Source organism: Schistocerca cancellata, chromosome 2 (genome assembly GCF_023864275.1).
Source record: "Schistocerca cancellata isolate TAMUIC-IGC-003103 chromosome 2, iqSchCanc2.1, whole genome shotgun sequence".
Classification (NCBI taxonomy): domain Eukaryota; kingdom Metazoa; phylum Arthropoda; class Insecta; order Orthoptera; family Acrididae; genus Schistocerca; species Schistocerca cancellata.
In genome coordinates this window covers 672,635,724-672,659,740 of record NC_064627.1, presented here as the reverse complement: position 1 = coordinate 672,659,740, position 24,017 = coordinate 672,635,724, and the positions used below count along the sequence as shown (strand labels likewise).

General features: G+C 38.7%; 1 protein-coding gene across 1 annotated transcript in view; it reads right to left on the bottom strand.

The window, feature by feature from the left end:
- The window catches only part of LOC126162393 (adenosine deaminase-like), a 173,585-nt gene that overhangs the window by 44,405 nt on the left and 105,163 nt on the right, over positions 1–24,017 (bottom strand). The window contains exon 3 of the mRNA XM_049918871.1: positions 7,789–7,914. Coding sequence (XP_049774828.1) covers positions 7,789–7,914 — 126 coding nt within the window. The remainder of the gene's footprint in view (positions 1–7,788; positions 7,915–24,017) is intronic.

Below are 24,017 nucleotides of genomic sequence, written 5' to 3'. Positions count from 1 at the left end.
GTATAACTTGACTCGCCACATCCTTGAAGGCACTGGGATCTGGGATCTGCAGAACACAATGACTGAGTGGTTTCTTTTCCTTTGAAACTACATGCTATATTATTCTTTATTTTCAAATAAATATGCTAAGTTAGTGAACCACTCTCATGGATCATTTTGTGCAATTCATCATGATTCAGACACTTGCTTTAATGTAATATTTTGAAAAATAATTACTTTTTATTTGACTATTTTTTTACTGTTATATATTCTCATGTGAATTCAGCTGAAAACAAATTAATATTCACATGAAAAATTTGTATATCTTCTTCCTCTTCTTCTACTTCTTCTTGTTGGGTCTTCAATCAAAAGATTCATTTGATGCAGTTCTCCACATTAATCTACCAAGTCTCTTACTTTCTGAATAACTACTGCAACCTACATCCACATGGAGCTGCTTACTGTATCAGTATCCTTCTACAATTTTTATCTCCCATTCTTCCCTTCGTTATCAGATTCATGATTTGTTGATGGTTCAGGATGTGGCTTGTGACATAATTTTGTGATCAGTTGCAGGTTAGTGAAGCAGAGATAATTGTGAGAACTAGCAACACACCCTTTGACCTTAACTTAAATTGATACTGTATAAATTCTATTTTTTATTCATGAGACATGTTTGAAATAATGGCACAACACTGCCTAGGGCCATGCAAAATCACTTGGGCACCTACTCAATTCTTCATACTAATAGCAATATTATCAGTAGCTTTATATACTGTAAGGCGCAAAGTCTTCTCCTCCTATAATAATGCAGCAGTTTTCTTAAGACGGCGTCAGCCGTCGAGCAGTCGCACTTGCAGCAGCATTGACACAGACTAGTGATGTTGTGTAATTATAGGAGGTTCAAAATGGCTCTGAGCACTATGGGACTCAACTGCTGTGGTCATAAGTCCCCTAGAACTTAGAACTACTTAAACCTAACTAACCTAAGGACAGCACACAACACCCAGCCATCACGAGGCAGAGAAAATCCCTGACCCCGCCGGGAATCGAACCCGGGAACCCGGGCGTGGGAAGCGAGAACGCTACCGCATGACCACGAGATGCGGGCAATTATAGGAGGAGAAGGCATTCCCACCTTACAGTAGATACAGCTATTGATAATATTGCAATTAGTGCAAAGAATGGAGTAGGTGCCCAAGTGATTTTGCATGGCCCTTCAGTCTTTTGCGGATACGTATTGAATTTCACACTTATGAACGCAGACACTAATGGACATGGTAATGGTTGGGTTACTGTGGCTGTAGTACATGGTCCTAAAGAAGACACTGTAGCAGGGCTGGAGACTTAACTGACGAGAAATTATTGCTTATGGACATTTCAGATATGTGAAGTCCATGACAGAGTTAGAGGTACATCTTGTTATATGCATACAATGCCATTGGTTCTCAGGATGAGGAATCGCCATAAAATAAATGAGTCAGACTCTGTGTCCATATGGCTTACAGGAGCTCTTAATTGTAGCAAGATTAAAGTTATTGGTGCTGTGACATATTATTATAGAAACTGAAATAAATTAGCTACCCTTTCCTTATTCCCGTAGATCCTTTTTCTTTTAAAAACGAAACAGTCTACACATTGATCTTGCCAAAAGCCGAGAAGCGATTCTTCTTGGTGTTGTAGCTCTCAGGGGCACCCTGGGATGCTCTCTATGTGAGGCACCTCTGGGCAAGTGTGAGTCTTGCTGCTGCGACATATTTTGATATACAGGGTGATTATAATTAAAGTTAAACTTTCAAACCACTATAGAAATAACACCACTGGTCGAATTATGTCAAAATGTAACGGAATATTATCGGAGAAAGGGGAAAACATATGGCAGAAGAAAAATAGTTATAAAATGTAGCAATACTTGGCACTGTAAGTACCATAATTTAATAGTGGTCAACTACAAATGATAAATGAATCATACAACAAGGTGTGCATTTGACATTAACCAAACATGAGTGTACAGGTGTGAGACTCTTAGTTACATAAGCCCATCCACCACAGAAGGGTCATATCACATCCGATGGGAAAAATCGGTTTTTAATTATACTGAGGCCAAAAACAGCACAAAAAGCATCACTCACATCAGTTTTTAATTGTCCTGATGCGCCAAAAACTGCATAAAAAGCAGCAATCAAAATCAAATTGGATTATTAATTTCTGTGTGACTGGCGCAAAACATGTTCAATATGCTGTCTACCATTTTCTGCAACAAGTTGAAATCAAGAAACAGCATGTTCCACAACTGATTGAAGTGTATCCAGGGTCATGTTTAGAATGTGTTGTGAAATGCGTGCTTTCAGTGCAGCTAAGTTTTCAATCAGAACAATGAACACAACATCTTTCAGATAGCCCCACAGCTAGAAGTCACACAGATTAAGATCAGGTGATCGGGATGCCCAGGCTGTAGGGAAATGGTGGCTTATAATTCTAGCATTTCCGAAATTGAGCTTCAATAGCTGCTTAACTGGATATGCAATGTTTGGAGGTGCACCACCTTGCATAAAAATGATCCCATCCACACATCTACGCTGTTGGAGAGCTGCACTGATGTGGTTGCGCAAAAGATACCCATAGCACTTACCAGTGATGGTACAGGTAACAGGACCGAAAGCACCTGTCTCTTCGATAAAATATGGCCCTATGATAAATGGTGCTGTAAACCAGCACCACACAGTGACCTTTTCAGTATGAAGTGGTACTGGTTGATTTGTGTGTTGATTTTCTGTTGCCCATATTTGACAATTCTGTGTATTGATGTAACCTGTCAGATGGAAGTAGGCTTCATCTGTCCACAAAATCTTCCATGCCCAATCATTGTCCACTTCCATGCGAGCAAGAAATTCTAAAGCAAAGGTCTCTCTTGCTGGCAGGTCTACAGGAAGAAACTTGTGCACATAGGTAATTTTGAATGGATAGCAAAGAAGGATGTTTCATAGGTTTTTACGCACCATGCTGACAGGTATGTCCAATGTTCAGGCAATTCTCCATGCACTATATGTTTGCACACCACCACTTGTCTCCTTCTGCATTGCAGTGGCCACTGCTTCCACTGACGTCAAATCAATTCATTTTTCCCTCTACCAGGTTGCACACCAAAAGAACATGTCTTTTCAAATTTCCGAATCATTTTCTCTAGACCCATGGCAGTCATCAGACCAACATCTTTTTCCAAACCCTTCAGCGTCCAGAACTTCTGCAGAGCAATGTGTGCACAATCGTCATTCTTGTAATACAGCTTTCCAAAGAAGAGCATGAACCTGCATTGAGACAGTTATGACGAACGTCTCAGACACGAAAGGAGGAAAAGCTGTGTACCCGGCGTGTTTATGCCAATTTCAATGGGTCATCCACATGAAATATGTTTTCATTTACGTGTTCTGACACATACAGTGTCATCTATTGATCAATTTTCACACTATTTTTTTCTTCTGCCACACATTTTCCCCCTTCTCCGATAATGTTCTGTTGCAATTTGACATCAATCTGGCCAGTGGTGTTATTTTTACAGTGGTTTGAAATGTTAACTTTAATTATAATCACCCTGAATATGTGCCATAGAATAGTGTAATATGCTTATCTGCAATACTTACAAAAGAGCATTAAAGAAGGAGCCCAGCAGGCAGAGCTCTTATCCATATGAAACTGTATTTTAGGATACATGTAAGAAATCCACATTTTGAATGTGGAAACCAATTAAACCCACCACCCCATATTTTGCTACCTTGAATGGAGGACATATAACATCTACAGAACATAATAGAATAATAGGTTTCATGAGGGCCACACGGGATTAGCCGAGCGGTCTCGAGTCCTCCCTCGGGCATGGGTGTGTGTGTTTGTCCTTAGGATAATTTAGGTTAAGTAGTGTGTAAGCTTAGGGACTAATGACCTTAGCAGTTAAGTCCCATAAGATTTCACACACATTTGAACATTTTTTTATTTTTTTTATTTTTTTTTATTTTTATTTTTTTTTTATTTTTTTTTTTTTTTTGGCTAATTCCAAAATTTGTCATGTATTAACAGAAGAAGTTGTGATGCAATACTGAAATTACATTAAATGACTTTTTTCATAAGTAAATTTCATTAAACCAATACTAGAGGACAAAAGATTGCATTTCACACATACAATTGTAATCCAAATGCATCAGGTGAATTAATATTAATAAAAAACTAATCATAATATGAATTTCTCCATCACTTTGGTAATATTATAGACTAACAAAATCTAAGACCAGTTTTGGAAACAGCACAAAAATTCCTTTAAGATGAGACATTTTACAAGTAATTTCGTAGTCATCTTACATTTAATAAAAATTAAATTTATTTTATTTTGCTAAGATGACAGAATAAGTTGTGGAAGGAACAGTTGACTCAAATATGGTTGCTACCATAGTAATAGATATTATGATTAATATAAAAATGATAAAAATTTTTATCTTAAAACTAAATTTATACTAGCCACCTGGAAGCTTACTTCTACTATGGAGTACATATTTATGCTTTGTTTTTGTGGTCTCACATCCCTTAATGACCTCACACCCTTGAAGTGGTGTGAAGAGGCATTTTTATGCTGGGTGAACATTAATAAAGCTGACAAACTGCAGGGACGGATTCCTGACTGGAAATGAAGGAAAAAAAGGTCCCATGACCATGTGTCCAGAAATGGACGCTGTGCGTGCAATGACAACATATCATCCTGCAACACAGCATAGGGCTGCATCATACCCATGTCACAACAGATGTTCAAAGTGGCCTCCATGGAAAGCAATGCATGTGTTCACACACTGTATCATTGATTGCCCCATTCTTTCGCACATTCTGGCCTCTCTCCAAATAGCGTCGCAGGCATCATGAACAGGCTGCTGTAGGGTCTGCACATCAGGAACTGGTTCAACATGCACAATACTTTTCACAGGTCCCCATAGGTAAAAATACAGGGGGTTCGAGTCTGGTGATCTGGCAGGCCATACTAGAGGCCAAAGGTAAATATACAGGGGCTTAAGTCTGGTGATCTAGCAGGCCATGCTACATGGCCTTCACATCCTATCCAACATCCAGGGAAAATGTTGAGGTGCCAACAATCTGTGATGCACAAGTGGGGTAGTGCTCCCTCATGCAGAAAACACATAACCTATCATATTATCAAAGGCACACCCTCAAGCAGCCCAAGCAGAGTATTCCACAGGAAGTCGAGGAATGTTTCTCTGTCGAGGCATTGTGGAATAATAACTGGTCCAAGTATGTGGTCGCCAAGGATCCCTGCCCACACATTGATGCTGAACTTATGCTGATGAGACACCTGAACAATTCCCCAAGGATTGTCTGTAGCCCACAGATGATGATTATGCAAATTGATGATACCAGTTCTGGTAACAGTTGCTTTGTCAATAATGAGGACTCATGACAAAAATCCCATAATTGTTATGGTCAGGTGCAAAAACCAGCAACAAAATCCTTCCCGTAGAGGGAAATTCACTGCTGATAATCCTTGCACTCATTGCAGGTGATAGGGATAGTAGCAGTTGTCATGCAGAATACACATAATCATACTTTGGCTCACACCATACTGGTGGGCCACTTGGCTGGAGCTTGTACCACGCTTCGTCTCAGTATGCTGTAGAATCTGGTCCTTCAAATCTGGAGTATGCACAGTCTGCCACTTCCCTGCATATTTGTCTGAAAGGATATATGATCACACAAACACCCAGAAAGGGCTTGAAATATTGTGTAATGTGGTTGAGGTCTGTGAGAGTACTTGTTTTCATACAGCCATTATGCCTCTTGACCATTTCCTTCTGCTTGGACACACACACAAACATCCTCTCGGCTTTCTTCCAAAATGAATATTGGACCCTTCGACTGCTTACAGTATGCGGCATCAATTACACAGTCTGTGAGAGACAAGGAACACTTGGTATGTGGTCAGAGGAACTGTCATTTATCAGTGCCGTCTACCATGAGAATGATTCATTCATAGGACCTTTTTTCCTTCATTTCCAGTCAGGGATCTGTCCCTGCAATTTGTCAGATCACCTTGTATACTGATTTTTGAGAGGTGACAGAGGACCAGTTCAGTGAGAGTTGGTGCTGAGGTAGGCCGATGAGACCAACAACTTCTGTATTTTTTTAATGTGTTCCAAAAGTAAATTGGCAACAATGAAGAAACATGGGCAAAGGCTGTGGTTATAGAGAACTTTGACTGTGAACTATGTTCACATAATAAACATCATCGTGTGAATACACAGCTCTGACTTAATAATATTCACTTAGTGTTAGTGAACTCTGGGACCAATCTCCTATAATGGACTGCTGGAAGTTAAAAACATCATGTTATTGATGTAATACAAAAGTTGAATTATTAATGTTACTTGTATAGGGATTCATAATTTAATTTTTTATTGTCCTCAAGTTTAGAAAAAGGAAGTCTTATCAACTGACCCCCTTCTTTTAGTCATGGTGTATGAAGTATTATATCAAAAGTGACCAAACAAATCAGTAACTTTCTGTTCAAGAAATCGTGTTTTCTACAACTACCCATTAAATTTAAAAGAAAATTTTTGACCTGATGAAAACCTTGCAAAGAAGAGAATTATATGCTTTAATTCCTGGTACTGCATCATTTTAGCTGCCTGACTGAAGATCATTTTAAGCATAAAATTTGAATATATATTGAGTGTGGCTCATTTAGGCCTGAATCTAATGAAGAAAGACTGGTTTGATGAAACCATCACAGTGTCAATGGGTGATATCATATACCTGAAACATGAATACAAAATACTAGTACAGAAACAAACAAGAAGCAAAACAAATTGAAAAATATGTGTAACAAACAAAACATACAAATAATGAATAGAGTCAGCCGACTGTTTGGGAATTTGAAACTCCACAAGGCAGCAAATTAGAAATCTCATCCACCTGTGCTCTTACCTCACAAAATTGGTCACAACTTTGCTGCTTGTAGAAGCATGCTGATAACACATTTACTGTCCTCTCATCATCAGTGCCTCTAGATGGTGGGATCCCAGGTTTGACACCTGTCTGGGTTGGAGATTTTCTTCCCATGTCTTCATTCAGGAAATGAGTGTTTGTGTTATCCTACTCATTTCAACTCATCTTCATTATAAAGATGTGCAAGTTGCCAAAGCAGAACAAATAAAAAGACTTTCACCAGGATGCCAGACAAACCCAAATGGGGTCTTTCAGCCAACAATGTCATACAGTCATTTCATTTTCAAACATTTTTAAAGCTTGAGGTTTTTTTAACAGTTTACTTCTCCAAATCTGTTTCCTGATTCTCAACACAAGAGATGCTGCTCTCAAAATTTTAATGTTGATCTCCAAGATCAACAAAACTGTCAATGATAGTGAACTCTAAGTAGAAGAAAGTTACCTATTATTTGTAAAAGAGTAAAGAAGACAGAATGCAGCATTGTGACACTATGGTCTGTGTAGGAAGTATGTGACAATTCAGAACAAGATTGTAACTTTGTAGGGATTGATGTACTATTACCATGGATCACTGTGTTAGTTCTTGCCAAATTCCACAGAATCCACAATTTGTAGTTTCATATATGTACAAAATGTTGGATGAAATAATGTTCAGCCAGAGTTATCATTTCTTTTTTACTGTAAGTAATGGTCTGTTAGTCAGACAGCATTTAAAATTTTCAATAATTTTTTGAACCATGGAGTACACAAAAGTAAAGCAAACAAGAATTTCTGTACATACATATAAAATATTTCTTTGCAAATACTTACGCAACATATGGAGTAAATATGAGGAAGGGATGTAAGAAATATTTCAGATCAACTGGATCTTTTATCACTAGTGCATCACGTAACTCTTGAAAGGTCCCTTTGCCTGGTAATTGGAGGCCTTTTTTCCTGTAAAGACAAATTATAAAAAGCTGAGACCAAAACATTATACAAAATAACATACAAAAATGAGTAATTGACAGAAATATATGATTTGAGGTGTTAGATGTATTCAGTGAAACACCCCTCCCCCTCTGCCACCCCTCCGGCTGAGGGCATGAGTTTTATCTGTGGGACTTACATCATCAGTAATAAGTAAATACAAAAAAATTAAAATGTGTATTTGAATATTTGTCCCATTTTGCCTTTTTTCTGCAGTGGCAGAAACAATCTAAATGACTACCTATAGCCAAAATGCAAGCATGAAATTGTCTTATTAAATTGTGGACTTTGTTCCATCAAATGGTCAAAATATCTATAAATAAAAGTTTACAAACAAACACATGTTTTGTGCAGAACTATTAGAAATGTTGAGCAGTCTGATAGTCAAAGCATCTCACTTTTTTAAAAAATTTGGGGGTCACTTTGCATTACATTTCTTTCTGAGTCTACATGGAACAGATCTATATAGTAGTAACTTACAAATCTGGATTTTAAATTCCAAAGAGGTTTTACATATACTATGTTTAGGAATAGAAATTGTCACAGCGGGGAAACTGCTTTCTTTTTAGACTAAATTCATTTGAAAGACAGACTTGCAGAATAAAAACAATTACAGTTCAGTTCAAAACAGCTACTAGTACAACGAAATATTGCAACTGGGACAAATTCAGGGACGTTAAAGAAAATGCATTTAGCATCTTCTATAAAGACATCAGCCTTATAAATAATAAAGATTGTAGATCGTAAGGTGTCAGGTTGTAGGCAAATTCCCAACTATAAAGTATTTGATACCACACATTATATCACCATCTGATACATAATTGTCTTTGTATTACGCAATACATTTGGCCACAAAGTAAATATTTCATTTATAATTAGCAGGGATTAACATTCACATTTCATTTAGTTAGTGTTTTGCACAGTACACAATAATAATGTTTTCTCAAAAGGTTTTATCATTTCATCATTTATTTAAAACAGAAATGGTTCTCAGAAACAAAAACAAAGCATTATTTAAATGCTTTTCACTCTAAATTTTGTTTTATACTATCTGGTAAATGTGCATTATGCAAATTTTATAGTTATAAGCAGTTTATAGTTTTTATAGTTATAAGCAGTTGAACGGAATGGATGGTGTCTTGAAGGGAGGATATAAGATGAACATCAACAAAAACAAAACGAGGATAATGGAATGTAGTCGAATTAAGTCAGGTGATGTTGAGGGTATTAGATTAGGAAATGAGACACTTAAAGTAGTAAAGGAGTTTTGCTATTTGGGGAGCAAATTAACTGATGATGGTCGAAGTAGAGAGGATATAAAATGTAGACTGGCAATGGCAAGGAAAGCGTTTCTGAAGAAGAGAAATTTGTTAACATCGAGTATAGATTTAAGTGTCAGGAAGTCATTTCTGAAAGTATTTGTATGGAGTATAGCCATGTATGGAAGTGAAACATGGACGATAAATAGTTTGGACAAGAAGAGAATAGAAGCTTTTGAAATGTGGTGCTACAGAAGAATGCTGAAGATTAGATGGGTAGATCACATAACTAATGAGGAAGTATTGAATATGATTGGGGAGAAGAGAAGTTTGTGGCACAACTTGACCAGAATAAGGGATCGGTTGGTAAGACATGTTCTGAGGCATCAAGGGATCACCAATTTAGTATTGGAGGGCAGCGTGGAGGGTAAAAATTGTAGGGGAAGACCAAGAGATGAATACACTAAGCAGATTCAGAAGGATGTAGGTTGCAGTAGGTACTGGGAGATGAAGAAGCTTGCACAGGATAGAGTAGCATGGAGAGCTGCATCAAACTAGTCTCAGGACTGATGACCACAACAACAACAATAGTTATAAGCATTCAATTAAAAACACTGCCAATGGAAATTTATCATTCAAGAAGTAAAGTATGGTTACCTGATCAAAATAAGGTAACTGGTTTCTGTGAAAAAATTCTTGTTACAAGAAAATTCATTAAAGTTATAAAGCAAACAAATTCATATACTCTACACTTTTTGACCATAAATTTAAAATCATTTAAAGAATAACAACCTTTATTTTGTAGCATCAAAATAGTCATTAACGAAAGTGTATTATTTTGTCATAATAGAAGCCTTATTTAAAAAGTTGTTGTAGTAAAAAAAATGGTTTTGCTGTATACAAGGAGTAGTATGACCTTCTGTGATACAGTCATGTCTACAAGGTTGCCCACTTGACAGACATAAAAACATAACAACAACATAGTTCCAGTCACGCTCATGGATGCACCAACTCTGCCATAGTGTGACAAAGTGGTTGCACTACCTTACAATGCCAGTCACATACAATGAACTAGAGTACAAAATATTCTTCCACTCATCAGGGAGCTTCACAGACCAATGACAGTGAATCTTCAAGTTATCAGCAAAGTTGTACACAAGTGTCATCAAGAGCTCTACAATTGTCTATGAGTGTCTACTCACTGGATGATGCACTGCAAGCCAGTGTCCTCTGAATTGGCTTATATTCTGGGATGAGTGAACTACTCTGTTTAGGACTTTTTGTCTAAGTATCATTGGTGGACTTGTGTGTTTTATGTTAATACCCTTCATAACAGAACTGTGTTTACTGTATTTTTAATAAATGTCGTGACTTTGATTCAGTTTCTCACTCAGTAGCTCCATAGGCACATTAAGAAATGCAGATTATGACATAGCATGCAATACAACACATGGTAATAGTCATAATAGTCATCCTAGAAAGTTCTGGCATGAATGTATAGTTTGTATATAAAGCTCATCAATTTCACCTCAGTTGTTCTTGTGTTTACAGTGCATTCAGACGTTATGTTAGGCTATGATAAGAAGTTAAGCTGTTATGAAGCTATCAAAACATTATCTCACGTGAAGGACAATTGTTTCAGAAAACCATTTTAACACTAAATCTTTGATTTTATGGTGTACAAAATTATGCAGAATGTTATGCAAGAACATAAACAGGAAACTCAAGAAGCTGAATTTCAATCTAATATAACAAACTGCAGCTTGTGGTGCATGCTGCAGCAAACAAAGCATGTTGTCTGGTCTCCAAGGTCATACTTGGCATCATTCCAGTGACTGGAGGAGAATGTTGAGAAGAACAGACTTCGCATGGAGTTTCAATGAAGTTCACAACTTGCAGCATTGTCCCCAGAACTGATCGTGGCCCTTAGGTCCTGAGTCGAGTGGAAGGCCTCAACAAGAGACTTTTAAGATTATGTAACAAACTACGCTGCAATTTCATGGACTTGTGTCATAGAGGTTCAGAACTGTAGGATGCCCCTAAATGGGCCAGGTGTGCACTACACATCAAAGGCTGCTACTCAGGTAGCTGACTGTGTGCGGAGTGCACACAAGTTTTTTTTTAGATCCAATCCACATAATGGTAGCTGTAGGAAACCCAGAAGTGCAGTGTAAGATTGAAAGAAATGCTTCCCACAGGTTAGAGTATTCCTAATGGTTAACTGCCGAGGCAATTATTCACAAATTTCCAATTCTGAAGCACTCCTGAAAAGCAGTGAAGCTCACATAATACCAGTTACAGAAATCTGGCTGAAACCTGAAACTGGTAGCAGTGAGGTTTTTGGAGAATATCTGAGTGTATATTGAAAGGATTGGCAAATGGGAAACATAGGTGTCATATTTGTTACAGTAGACAAAAAACTCAGATCTGCCATGATAGATACTGAAGCTCCATGTGAGATTGTTTGGGCAAGACTCAGTATGAAGGAAGGGCATGAAATCTACATCTACATCTACATTTATACTCCGCAAGCCACCCAACAGTGTGTGGCAGAGGGCACTTTACGTGCCACGGTCGTTACCTCCCTTTTCTGTTCCAGTCGCATATGGTTCACGAGAAGAACGACTGTCTGAAAGCCTCCATTCGCGCTCGAATCTCTCTAATTTTACATTTGTGTTCTCCTCGGGAGGTATAAGTAGGGGGAAGCAATATATTCGATACCTCATCCAGAAACGCTCCCTCTCGAAACCTGGACAGCAAGCTACACCGTGATGCAGAGCGCCTCTCTTGCAGAGTCTGCCACTTGAGTTTGCTAAACATCTCCGTAACACTATCACGGTTACCAAATAACCCTGTGACGAAACACGCCGCTCTTCTTTGGATCTTCTCTATCTCCTCCGTCAACCTGATCTGGTACAGATCCCACACTGATGAGCAATACTCAAGTATAGGTCGAACGAGTGTTCTGTAAGCCACCTCCTTTGTTGATGGACTACATTTTCTAAGGACTCTCCCAATGAATCTCAACCTGGTGCCCGCCTTACCAACAATTAATTTTATATGATCATTCCACTTCAAATCGTTCCGCACGCATACTCCCAGATATTTTACAGAAGTAACTGCTACCAGTGTCTGTTCCGCTATCATATAATCATACAATAAAGGATCCTTCTTTCTATGTATTTGCAATACATTACATTTGTCTATGTTAAGGGTCAGTTGCCACTCACTGCACCAAGTGCCTATCCGCTGCAGATCTTCCTGCATTTCGCTACAATTTTCTAATGCTGCAACTTCTCTGTATACTACAGCATCACCTGTGAAAAGCTGCATGGAACTTCTGACACTATCTATAGGTCATTTATATATATTGTGAAAAGCAATGGTCCCATAACACTCCCCTGTGGCACACCAGAGGTTACTTTAACGTCTGTAGACATCTCCCCATTGATAACAACATGCTGTGTTCTGTTTGCTAAAAACTCTTCAATCCAGCCACACAGCTGGTCTGATATTCCGTAGGCTCTTACTTTGTTTATCAGGCGACAGTGCGGAACTGTATCGAACGCCTTCCGAAAGTCAAGGAAAATAGCATCTACCTAGGAGCCTGTATCTAATATTTTCTGGGTCTCATGAACAAATAAAGCGAGTTGGGTCTCACACGATCGCTGTTTCCGGAATCCATGCTGATTCCTACAGAGTAGATTCTGGGTTTCCAAAAACGACATGATACACGAGCAGAAAACATGTTCTAAAATTCTACAACAGATCGACATCCGAGATGTAGGTCTATAGTTTTGCACATCTGCTCGACGACCCTTCTTGAAGACTGGGACTACCTGTGCACTTTTCCAATAATTTGGAACCTTCCATTCCTCTAGAGACTTGCGGTACACAGCTGTTAGGAGGGGGGCAAGTTGTTTCACGTACTCTGTGTAGAATCGAATTGGTATCCCATCAGGTCCAGTGGACTTTCCTCTGTCGAGTGATTCCAGTTGCTTTTCTATTCCTCGGACACTTATTTCGATGTGTGGCAGGGGGCGAAAGACATCCCGGAGGGCTGAACAGAAGGCCTCTCCAGTTTGTCTGAAGAACCGGTTTCAGGCTCTATCTCAGGCTGATACTGATCTTCGGCCAGACATGGCTGCTTGTCCTGTTCCAGAGGTTGCCCCTCAGTCAAAATATCCAGGCGGTCGCACAGGGTGGGCTTACTGGTAGTTGGGAGCTCCAACGTCAGGCACGTAATGGGCCCCCTTAGGGATATGGCAGCCAGAGAGGGGAAGAAAACCAATGTGCACTCCGTGTGCATACCGGGGGGAGTCATTCCAGATGTGGAAAGGGTCCTTCCGGATGCCATGAAGGGTACAGGGTGCACCCATCTGCAGGTGGTCGCTCATGTCGGCACCAATGATGTGTGTCGCTATGGATCGGAGGAAATCCTCTCTGGCTTCTATCTGATTTGGTGAAGACTGCCAGTCTTGCTAGCGGGATGAAAGCAGAGCTCACTATCTGCAGCATCATCAACAGGACTGACTGCGGACCTTTGGTACAGAGCCGAGTGGAGGGTCTGAATCAGAGGCTGAGACGGTTCTGCGACCGTGTGGGCTGCAGATTCCTCGGCTTGCGCCATAGGGTGGTGGGGTTTCGGGTTCCACTGGATAGGTCAGGAGTCCACTAGACGCAGCAAGCAGCTACACGGATAGCAGGGGTTGTGTGGCATGGACTGGGCAGTTTTTTAGGTTAGATGGCCTCGGGCAAGTACAGAAAGTGCAGCAGCCTCAAAGGGTGCGGGGCCAAGTCAGGACATGCGGGGACCAAGCAGCAATCGGTATTGTAATTGTAAACTGTCAAAGCTGCATTGGTAAAGTACCAGAACTTCAAGCGCTGATAGAAAGCACTGAAGCTGAAATCGTTATCGGTACAGAAAGCTGGCTGAAGCCAGAGATAAATTCTGCCGAAATTTTTACAAAGGCACAGACGGTGTTTAGAAAGGATAGATTGCATGCAACTGGTGGTGGCGTGTTTGTCGCTGTTAGCAGTAGTTTATCCTGTAGTGAAGTAGAAGTGGATAGTTCCTGTGAATTATTATGGGTGGAGGCTACACTCAACAACCGAGCTAGGTTAATAGTTGGCTCCTTTTACCGACCTCCCGACTCAGCAGCATTAGTGGCAGAACAACTGAGAGAAAATTTGGAATACATTTCTCATAAATTTTCTCAGCATGTTATAGTCTTACGTGGAGATTTCAATTTACCAGATATAGACTGGGACACTCAATGTTTAGGATGGGTGGTAGGGACAGAGCATCGAGTGACATTATACTGAGTGCACTATCCGAAAATTAGCTCAAGCAATTAAACAGAGAACTGACTCGTGGAAATAACATCTTGGACCTACTGATAACAAACAGACCTGAACTTTTCGACTCTGTAAGTGCAGAACAGGGAATCAGTGATCACAAGGCCGTTGCAGCATCCCTGAATATGGAAGTTAGTAGGAATATAAGAAAAGGGAGGAAGGTTTATCTGTTTAGCAAGAGTAATAGAAGGCAGATTTCAGACTATCTAACAGATCAAAACTAAAATTTCTGTTCCGACACTGACAATGTTGAGTGTTTATGGAAAAAGTTCAAGGCAATCGTAAAATGCGTTTTAGACAGGTACGTGCCGAGTAAAACTGTGAGGGATGGGAAAAACCCACCGTGGTTCAACAACAAAGTTAGGAAACTACTGCAAAAGCAAAGAGAGCTTCACTCCAAGTGTAAACGCAGCCAAAACTTCTCAGACATAAAGATGCTAAACAATCTCAAAGTTAGCGTAAGGAGGGCTATGCGTGAAGCGTTCAGTGAATTCGAAAGTAAAATTCTATGTACCGACTTGACAGAAAATCCTAGGAAGTTCTGGTCTTACGTTAAATCAGTAAGTGGCTCGAAACAGCATATCCAGACACTCCGGGATGATGATGGCATTGAAACAGAGGATGACACGCGTAAAGTTGAAATACTAAACACCTTTTTCCAAAGCTGTTTCACATAGGAAGACCGCACTGCAGTTCCTTCTCTAAATCCTCGCACAAACGAAAAATTGGCTGACATCGAAATAAGTGTCCAAGGATTAGAAAAGCAACTGGAATCACTCAACATAAATGGATCCTTCTATAACCCACCAGACTCATCTCCTGATGTAACCAAAAACTTTAGAGAAAACCTCAGTTCCCTTGTACTTAAGTTGCCCAATCATATTGTAATCATCAGTGATGACTTTAATCATCCAACAATCAACTGGGAAAATAAGAGTTTTGTTAGTGCTGCATGTGATAAGAAATACTGTGAAACATTACTAAATGCCTTTTCTGAAAGCCACGTAGAACAGATTGTTCAAAGCCCCACTCATGATGGAAATGTTTTGGATCTAATGGCAACAAATGGACCTGACCACTTTGAGGATGCCCAGATCAAAACTTATATCAGTGAATGTGAAGCAGTTGTAGCAATAATGATTACCAAAGTACAAAGGACAACTAAAAAAGGCAGAAAGATATATATGTTCAGTAAACTAGATAAAAAAGGTCAGAAATGTCACATCTCAATGAGGAACTTGAAACTTTCCGCACACATCAGGAGCATGTAGAGAAACTCTGGCTCAAGTTTAAGAGAATAGTTGACCATGCACTGGAGAGATATGTAACAAGTAGCACAATTCATAACGGGAGGGACCTCCAGATATACAGTCACTGTAAAGAAACTTCGAAAGGAAAAGAAATTACTGGATAATAGATATAAAACTAAGCATAGGGCTGTAGAGAGGGAGAGAGAGAGAGAGATGCTGAATGAAATGTGTTCACCCATCAAGAGAGAACTGCATGAAGCCTTCAATGATTATGGTAGCAGATTGTTGTCAAATTGTCTTTCACAAAACCCAAAGAAATTCTGGGTGTAGATGGGGGTGCCAGTTGCGTGGGAAAATGATAGGTTTCTAGTACCTTCTAGAACAATTTCAGCATTGTTATACTGTTCTGGTATCAGAAAGCATGAGGGATTGTGAATGGTGGGATGCTGGGAGGGAGCCCCCCCCCCCCCGCCCCCCCTCCCCCTGTACAACTTCGATGGCAACCCTTCAGGTTAAGAAAAATATCTTTTAAATGTACTGTAAAGCACATAATTGAGTGTGCCAGTGTGCCATCCCTCTCGAGATGACTCAGAGCCTTCTATACTGATAGTTTGAGTATGCCTGCCCACTGCCTTCTCCATAATCTCATCTACATTTACTTTGGTTAATAACAAAAATTTATTAATTCGTGTAACCTTATGAGTGGTGTGAATTATTTTGGTTTAAATTTGGGTGAAGCCCTTATGTTATTATATTATTATTATTATTATTATTATTATTATTATTATTATTATTATTCATCTACATCTACATCTATGTGATTACTCTGCTATTCACAATAAAGTGCCTGGCAGAGGGTTCAATGAAACACCTTCAAGCTGTCTCTCTACCATTCCACTCTCGAACGGCACGCGGGAAAAACGAGCACTTAAATTTTTACGTGCAAGCCCTGATTTCTCTTATTTTATTGTGATGATCATTTCTCCCTATGTAGGTGGGTGGCAACAGAATGTTTTTGCAATCGGAAGAGAAAACTGGTGATTGAAATTTCATGAGAAGATCCCATCGCAACGAAAATTGCCTTTGTTTTAATGATTGCACTCCAATTCACTATCATGTCTGTGCTACTATCTCCCCTATTTCACGATAATACAAAACGAGCTGCCCTTCTTTGTACTTTTTCGATGTCATCCGTCAGTCCCACCTGATATGGATGCCACACTGCACAGCAATACTCCAGAATAGGGCGAACAAGCATGGTGTAAGCAGTCTCTTTAGTAGACCTGTTTTACCTTCTAAGTGTTCTGCCAATGAATCACAGTCTTTGGTTTGCTCTACCCACAATATTATCTATGTGATCATTCCAATTTAGGTTATTTATAATTGTAATCCATAAGTATTTATCTGAATTTACAGCCTTCAAATTTGTGTGACTTCCTGCATAATCGAAATTTAGCTGACTTCTTTTAGTACTCATGTGAATAACTTCACACTTTTCTTTATTCAGGGTCAATTGATACTTTTCCCACCATACATATATCTTATCTAAATCATTTTGCAAGTTGTTTTGATCATCTGATGACTTTACAAGATGGTAAATGACAGAATCATCTGCAGACAATCTAAGATGGCTACTCAGACTGTCTCCTATGTCGTTAATACAGATCAGACACAATAGAAGGCCTATAACACTTAATGGGGAATGCCAGATATTACTTCTACTTTATTATTCTGTATTATTACTAAAATGACTATTGAAGCCTTTAAATAAAATTGAAAAATAGGATGGGTATGTTTATAAAGTACTACATAATGTAATTGCTATGTTACAATCTGGCCTTATAGCCTCCCTACAATGGGCCATTCTAAGTGTTAAAATGTGGCAGCCACACATTGGATATTGATGTCAGTGGCAACCATATGACAGTCTTCATTAACAGAGTAAAATCAGCATGGAACCTCATCACCATGGAGGATACAAACAATCGCAAGATGACAACAATCCAGATGTCTCGCATTCAACCGGATCTCGACCCACTAATCAGAAATGGTCACGGCCAACATCCATGACTTTCAACTTGAAGAAGTTGTGGTCAAACTGATCAACACTGACTTCTGGGTGAAGCAATGCATGCAGCCTTTGATGCAACAACCAAGGCAATCACTACTAGTTCTGTAAGTATCTTTGCCTCCCAAAAACAGTGGATGTCATGGCGGTGTCTTCATGAACCTCCTCAGCAGTTGAACTCAAGATCACTCTACCGGTTAACATTCTGAACAGCCTGTTCTGTGGTAACATTGAGGAAAAGAATATCACTGACTTACACAGCTGAGCAGAGGTGTGAAGTGTCTGTGCTTCAGACAGGCAGTTTGTGCTGAGCAATGCAAGACAGAGGTGATTCTGTAGTGTGCAGTCACAAATAACACTTGTAGTCAGTTAAATTTGTGTTCGTGTATTTTTGGTACGTTTTATCCTACTACACAGAGGAAATAATCTACAACTTTTTAAGGATCTAGGAATTCTTACACTTCCTTCCCAACATATTCATTTCTTAATGGTTTTTGTTCCCAATAGTAAAAGTCAGTATCAAGTGAACAGTGATTTACAGTTGCAGTAGAAGACACAAAAATAATTTTCATGTAGACTGCCTCCTTATCCAGGATTCAGAATGCAGTTATGTACTCTGTTGGTACGATAACTCTCATCTAATGTCATGCAATAAATTGGAAATCCACATCAATTCAAAATAAAATTAAAAACCTACCTCATCAACCACTCTTCCTACAAATTATCTGAATGTCTAGATTCAGGGACTGAAGAGTTTTGTTACCTACATGACAAGTAGTAATGTACTATAAACAAGATTTAGTATCTCTAGATATAGAAATATTTCCTTATCAAGTAAGCTAATATTAATCTACAGACAGCAGATAAGCAGCAACTACACAATAAAACTGAGGAGGCAGTAGGTTTTTTTAAAAAAAAAAAAAAAAAAAAAAGCATAATACTGATAATTTATTGTTAATACAATATGGAGATTAAGATTCTATGATGACCTTGATTTGTATTAATGTATACTATGACTCTGAAATGTGCCTACTTCTTTGAGAAAATTGCACAAAGGAAAAAAAAAATCCTCCTGTTAAGTGACATTATAAGATGTGAATAAGTCAAAAGGTTTGTGTACACATATTTTGTCATGTCAAGAATGCACATTCCAACAGTGACGGGATTATTTTTCATTCTTATAGTTTCTCTGAGTAGTTTCAGTAAGAAAATTTAATTATTCCAATGTAAAAAAAAAAAAAAATCATTACTCTTCTCTAATCAATGGACGTTCAGGTCAATGCATTGTGGATGGCTCCCGTCACTGTTCATTGACTAACTGTAAGATTCTTGCACCACAAAAGTTTAAAAAATTAATAAGCTCAGACATTGTCTCTTATGAAGATAGGTTATTTCTCTAATGAGAGGATGATTACCAAAAGAGTCAACATGAATCTCAGATCGTTTTGTCATTGAACAATGTGGTTGCAATCCTACTGAAGTTGGCCTCCTGTGAAAATATGAGTTTACAGTTCTGGAAAGACATGGAAAGTGGATATTTCGAATGTTTCTACTAAATAAAAACGTGTTACATAATTTGAGTCAAGAAATTATTCAGTAAACCATTTACATTGCAGAACTTCCACTGTGCTTCCATCCAACATAAAGATGTAAGAGAGTGGGAGAGTCTCCACAAGACAAGTGAAATATTCTACCATTTCCTTGTTTTAAAAAGACAAATGAAAAGAGATGCAAGCAGCAACTTAGAATGAAATAAGAAATTTCTGGTGTTTAACTTTTTTTAAGCACTTTATTTATGAACAGTAAAAAAAAAAACAGTAATATTTCTTGAATTTGAAAAGGTAATGTTAGAACTTGTTGCACATCCCTATGGGTTCTTCTCCTAATGGAATCTACAGAGCATGATGAATGAATGGAAGAATATAATGCCACATAAAGGCCATCATGTATATGAAATCAGAAAAGAGCAATACCAGCCACAAATGCTTAACACAGTGGTAAACAAACATGTTAATCAGTGTAAAAGCAGGTATAGACACTTCCAAAAAGCCTCATTAAAAGATAATAGGTTTCTCTCCAAGTATTGATAAATTATACGAATGGTCTAGCTTTAACAGTAAGCTAATAAGAAAAGAATGAGACACATTCTCAATAAAGGAACATTGCTAGAATTATAGATTTTACTGGAATCTCAACCAAACTAAATGATTCTGGACAAAAACTGTAATAGTCCTATATGCAACACACAGTCAGGCAATTTGCCTGGGCTCTGATTACTGATTGTTCAAAGTTTGTTAAATGCTGAATAAAACTGAGAATAGAATTGATGTAATAAGTGTAAAAGTAGATGACAAATAGTAGCAAGTGTCAGCCAAATATAAAACATAAGGAGGTTTGGTTAAAGCAGTTTTATGGCAAAGCACACTATTTCTGTGTAAGAGAAATTGTATTCAAGCTTTGGTGAAGTTGTACTGCCTCACATTCCCTATTACTTCCTCAAACCTCACCTGACAAACACTGGGATGACCCTTTCAACAACAAGGTCACATTCAGTTATCCTCCCAGACTTCTTAAACATTAAAATTAACCCAGCTTTCTCACTCTACATTGTCAATGTTAAAGCAATCTTCCCCCATCCCACTTGACAAGAAAGGTAGATAAATAGAGAGGCAGAAGAATGGGAGTAGAGTTAGACACAATGAAGCAAAGCATATAGTTAGTTTAATTTTAATCAGTTTTAGACTACCACAGAAAGAAGGCTGGAGCAAAGCAAGTAAGGCCCCACTTCTCTCTTCTAGTGCAGGTAGCATGTATGCAAAACAACCACGTTAATTCACCTATAAAGGAAGTTCTCCCCCACCAACACCACCACCACACACACAAGACTAGGAACAGTTTCAACCTCATCACCATTTTCAAATAAACTAATAGATAATTATAGACAAAAAGAATGTTGTTAACAGAATACAAAAGTATTCAACAAAAATAATAACTTCAAGAAAGAGCTAAAAACAAAATAGTTTGAGTGATGCGCATACGACAGGAAAGGTGGTAACATACTGTATTACTGAATTAATTTGCATATGTAAAAAATAAACCATGAGGACAATAATTTGTGGAGAATAATTTCTTTATAGAGATTGAGGCTGAATTATTGGAGTGCCACAGTACACAGATGACCAAATTAGTACCTTGGCCTCTTACGTTATGGTCTGGCATGATAACAGTGATTATTCTAATGCAGATAACAGAGTATCACAAATAATTATCATACAAACACTTTCACAAGATTCTCCATTCTGAATATTAAGGACATTAGCAGAGCTGCTGATGGAATATGCAATGATATACTGACGTATACAAGGGTGTACTGAGAAATAATGCTTTCAAATTTTTTATTCTCTTCTCAACATTGGTTGAGATATTACATGTCATGCATATTACTCAATCAACTTTCCCACTTTGCTGATGGAAGTTGCAACCCTCTGCCAATACAGAGCTCTGAATTGTAGCATGTAACATGGTGGTGTGTAACAAACTATGTCAGTGTTAGAGAACCTCAGAAAATTGAAATTACAAATTCAAAGAGTTCACCCACACATGCAGCACCCTCTCCTTCTGAATGACAATGCCAGACCAAACATGAGGGCTGCAACATTTGCAACAATATGATGCCTTGGGTTCACTGCCATCGATCGTCCTACATACAGTCTAGACTTGCCCCAATCTAATTTTCATCTGTTTCCAAGAGTTAAAGAACTTCTTTGAGGACTTCACTTTGATAGTGTTGAAGCAGTCCATGCAGAGATGAGGTAGTGCCTCCATCAACAAAGTCAAATATTCTACAATGATTGTACCAACAAAATACTATTCTGTTGTTGGGTAAAATATGTTTGTTGCCTGGGTGACTATGCTGAGAAACAAATATATAGACATGCAGAACAAAGTCTATTTCATTTAAACAGCTTTAAGAGCTTCCACATAAAAAATTCAGAGGCATTACTTTTCAGACTTTTCGTGAAAACTTGTGACTGTGGACTGAGCTTATAGGTCCACCACTCACAGAAATTTGAACTTTGTGTGGGCTCTATCACTCAGACTGTGACAATTTTTCATGCAGTTTTTCGAACTGTGAACTTTGCTTGTGCACTAGGACTGTGCATTCTTTCATGCAGTGACACCTGGACTGTGAATTATTCTGTGAATTGTGGACCTTGAGCCTCTGTGCTTTGAACTGTGAACCGTGTGTGTTTCTCCTTCTTTCCAGACACCATAGACAAACCATCTATGGCAGCTACACTACAGCAGCTAATGGCTCAACAGGTGGAAAGTCAAAAATTTATTTAGGAGCTTCTGGCCAGGGTATAGCAACAGATGGCTAAACCTTTGCCATTTCCACAATACAAGGAGAATTCAGAAGACTTGGACTCATACGAAAAATGGCTACAGCAGCACTTTATGATGTTTAAGGTAAAGGACAATGATACAGCTAAATCTCTTTTCGTATCTTGGATCCAACCACAGACTTATCAATTGTTGAGCAAGCTAGCCTCTCTGACAGAACCTGATAAACTGACATTTGAGGAAATGTGTTCCTCAGTTAGCGCTCACTACCAAATAAATTGTCATGTGATTTCTGCTCGTCCTGGGTTTTACCAACGCTGCAAGCAACCAGGTCAATCCCATCGACCTCAGGCAGCAGAACTAAGTCACAGATGCAGGTTTCTTTAATGCCAAAAGCAAATAATTGTCTGCAGAGGTCTTGATTAGAGATGCACTTATCGATGCAACATCTGATAGAATTTCACTTATAGTCTTTACAATTTGGAGACCCTTCTTTAGATGATGTGTTGCCTCTAATACAGTCATACAAAGTCACACAAGTGGCAGACAACACTTAAGACTCCTGGACAGAAAGTGCTGCAGTAAACAGATAGCCCAGCAAACTTTACAATTTGGTGGCCAAAGGGGAAGTGTGGCAGTCCACAAACAGCAGCAGGCCTATCCCCCCGCATGTAAACAGTGGTTTTCAAGATGCCCCAGGTTTAGACAGGCACATCCTTCCTGCCTAGACTGTTTGCAGAAGTAAGCTAGAGACAACAGTCCAAGCAGATCGGCAGTGCACTAGATGTGCAAGACATTGTCAGCTTCCTATTACCTGCAGGGCAGTCATTCCATCTTCACGATCGTGAGATCAAATGGACATAAATGTTATCAATGATAACCCTTCAAACCACAGAAAATCCTCCAATAAAATACACATTTGCCTGCAAGTATCTGGGAAATCAGTAAACTATGAGGTTAATACAGGTGCCACGGCAAGTTTCATCAACTATGAAACATATTTACAATTATGGGCAACTGCACTAACTCTATCTGCTCAATGACTGGTAAATTCTAGCAAACAACAAATTTTGTTGAAAGATCAGTTTACCACAGGAGCCACTTACAAAAAACAAGAAGAGAAATGACTTTCTAAATTTTAAACAGTGATTATATGGTGAAACTTTTTGGCCTGAAGGTATTTACATCTTTGGATTGCCCATCAATGACTCAAGCAATCTAGTATTCGAGAATGTACGTACAAAAAACTGGAGGAGCTCTGTACAGAAATCCCCAGGATTTTTTCTTCTGATCTGGGAAAGACAAAGAATATCAAAGCTCATATTTCACTAAAACCTTTGGCACAACCTTGATTTTTCCACCCCAATTCGATTCCTTAGGCACTCCATGAAGAGGTCACAAATAAATTAGGCAGGCTGCAGGAATTGGATGTGATTGAACCTTATCTCATCAAGCCAGTGGGCAACTCTCCTGGTTATCATCAAGAAGCTATGTGGCAGGCTCATGCTTTGTAGGGATTTTGAAGTCAGGGTGAACGCTCAAGCTAAAGTGGACATGTACCTGATTCTGAAGCCTGATGAACTATACACAAAGCTGAAAGGTAGCTACTTCTTACCTTAAGTTGACCTCACTGACATGTAATTACAGTTATGCGAAAGTGTTCAGAAGATTTTACGAATCTGCACAACACACAGTTCATCATGGAAGTTCTACCAAGCGGCATTTAGTAAACCTGAAGACCCTCATTTTATTTTGCAGGTGGCAGGATTAAAATGCAGTCTCAGCAAATGT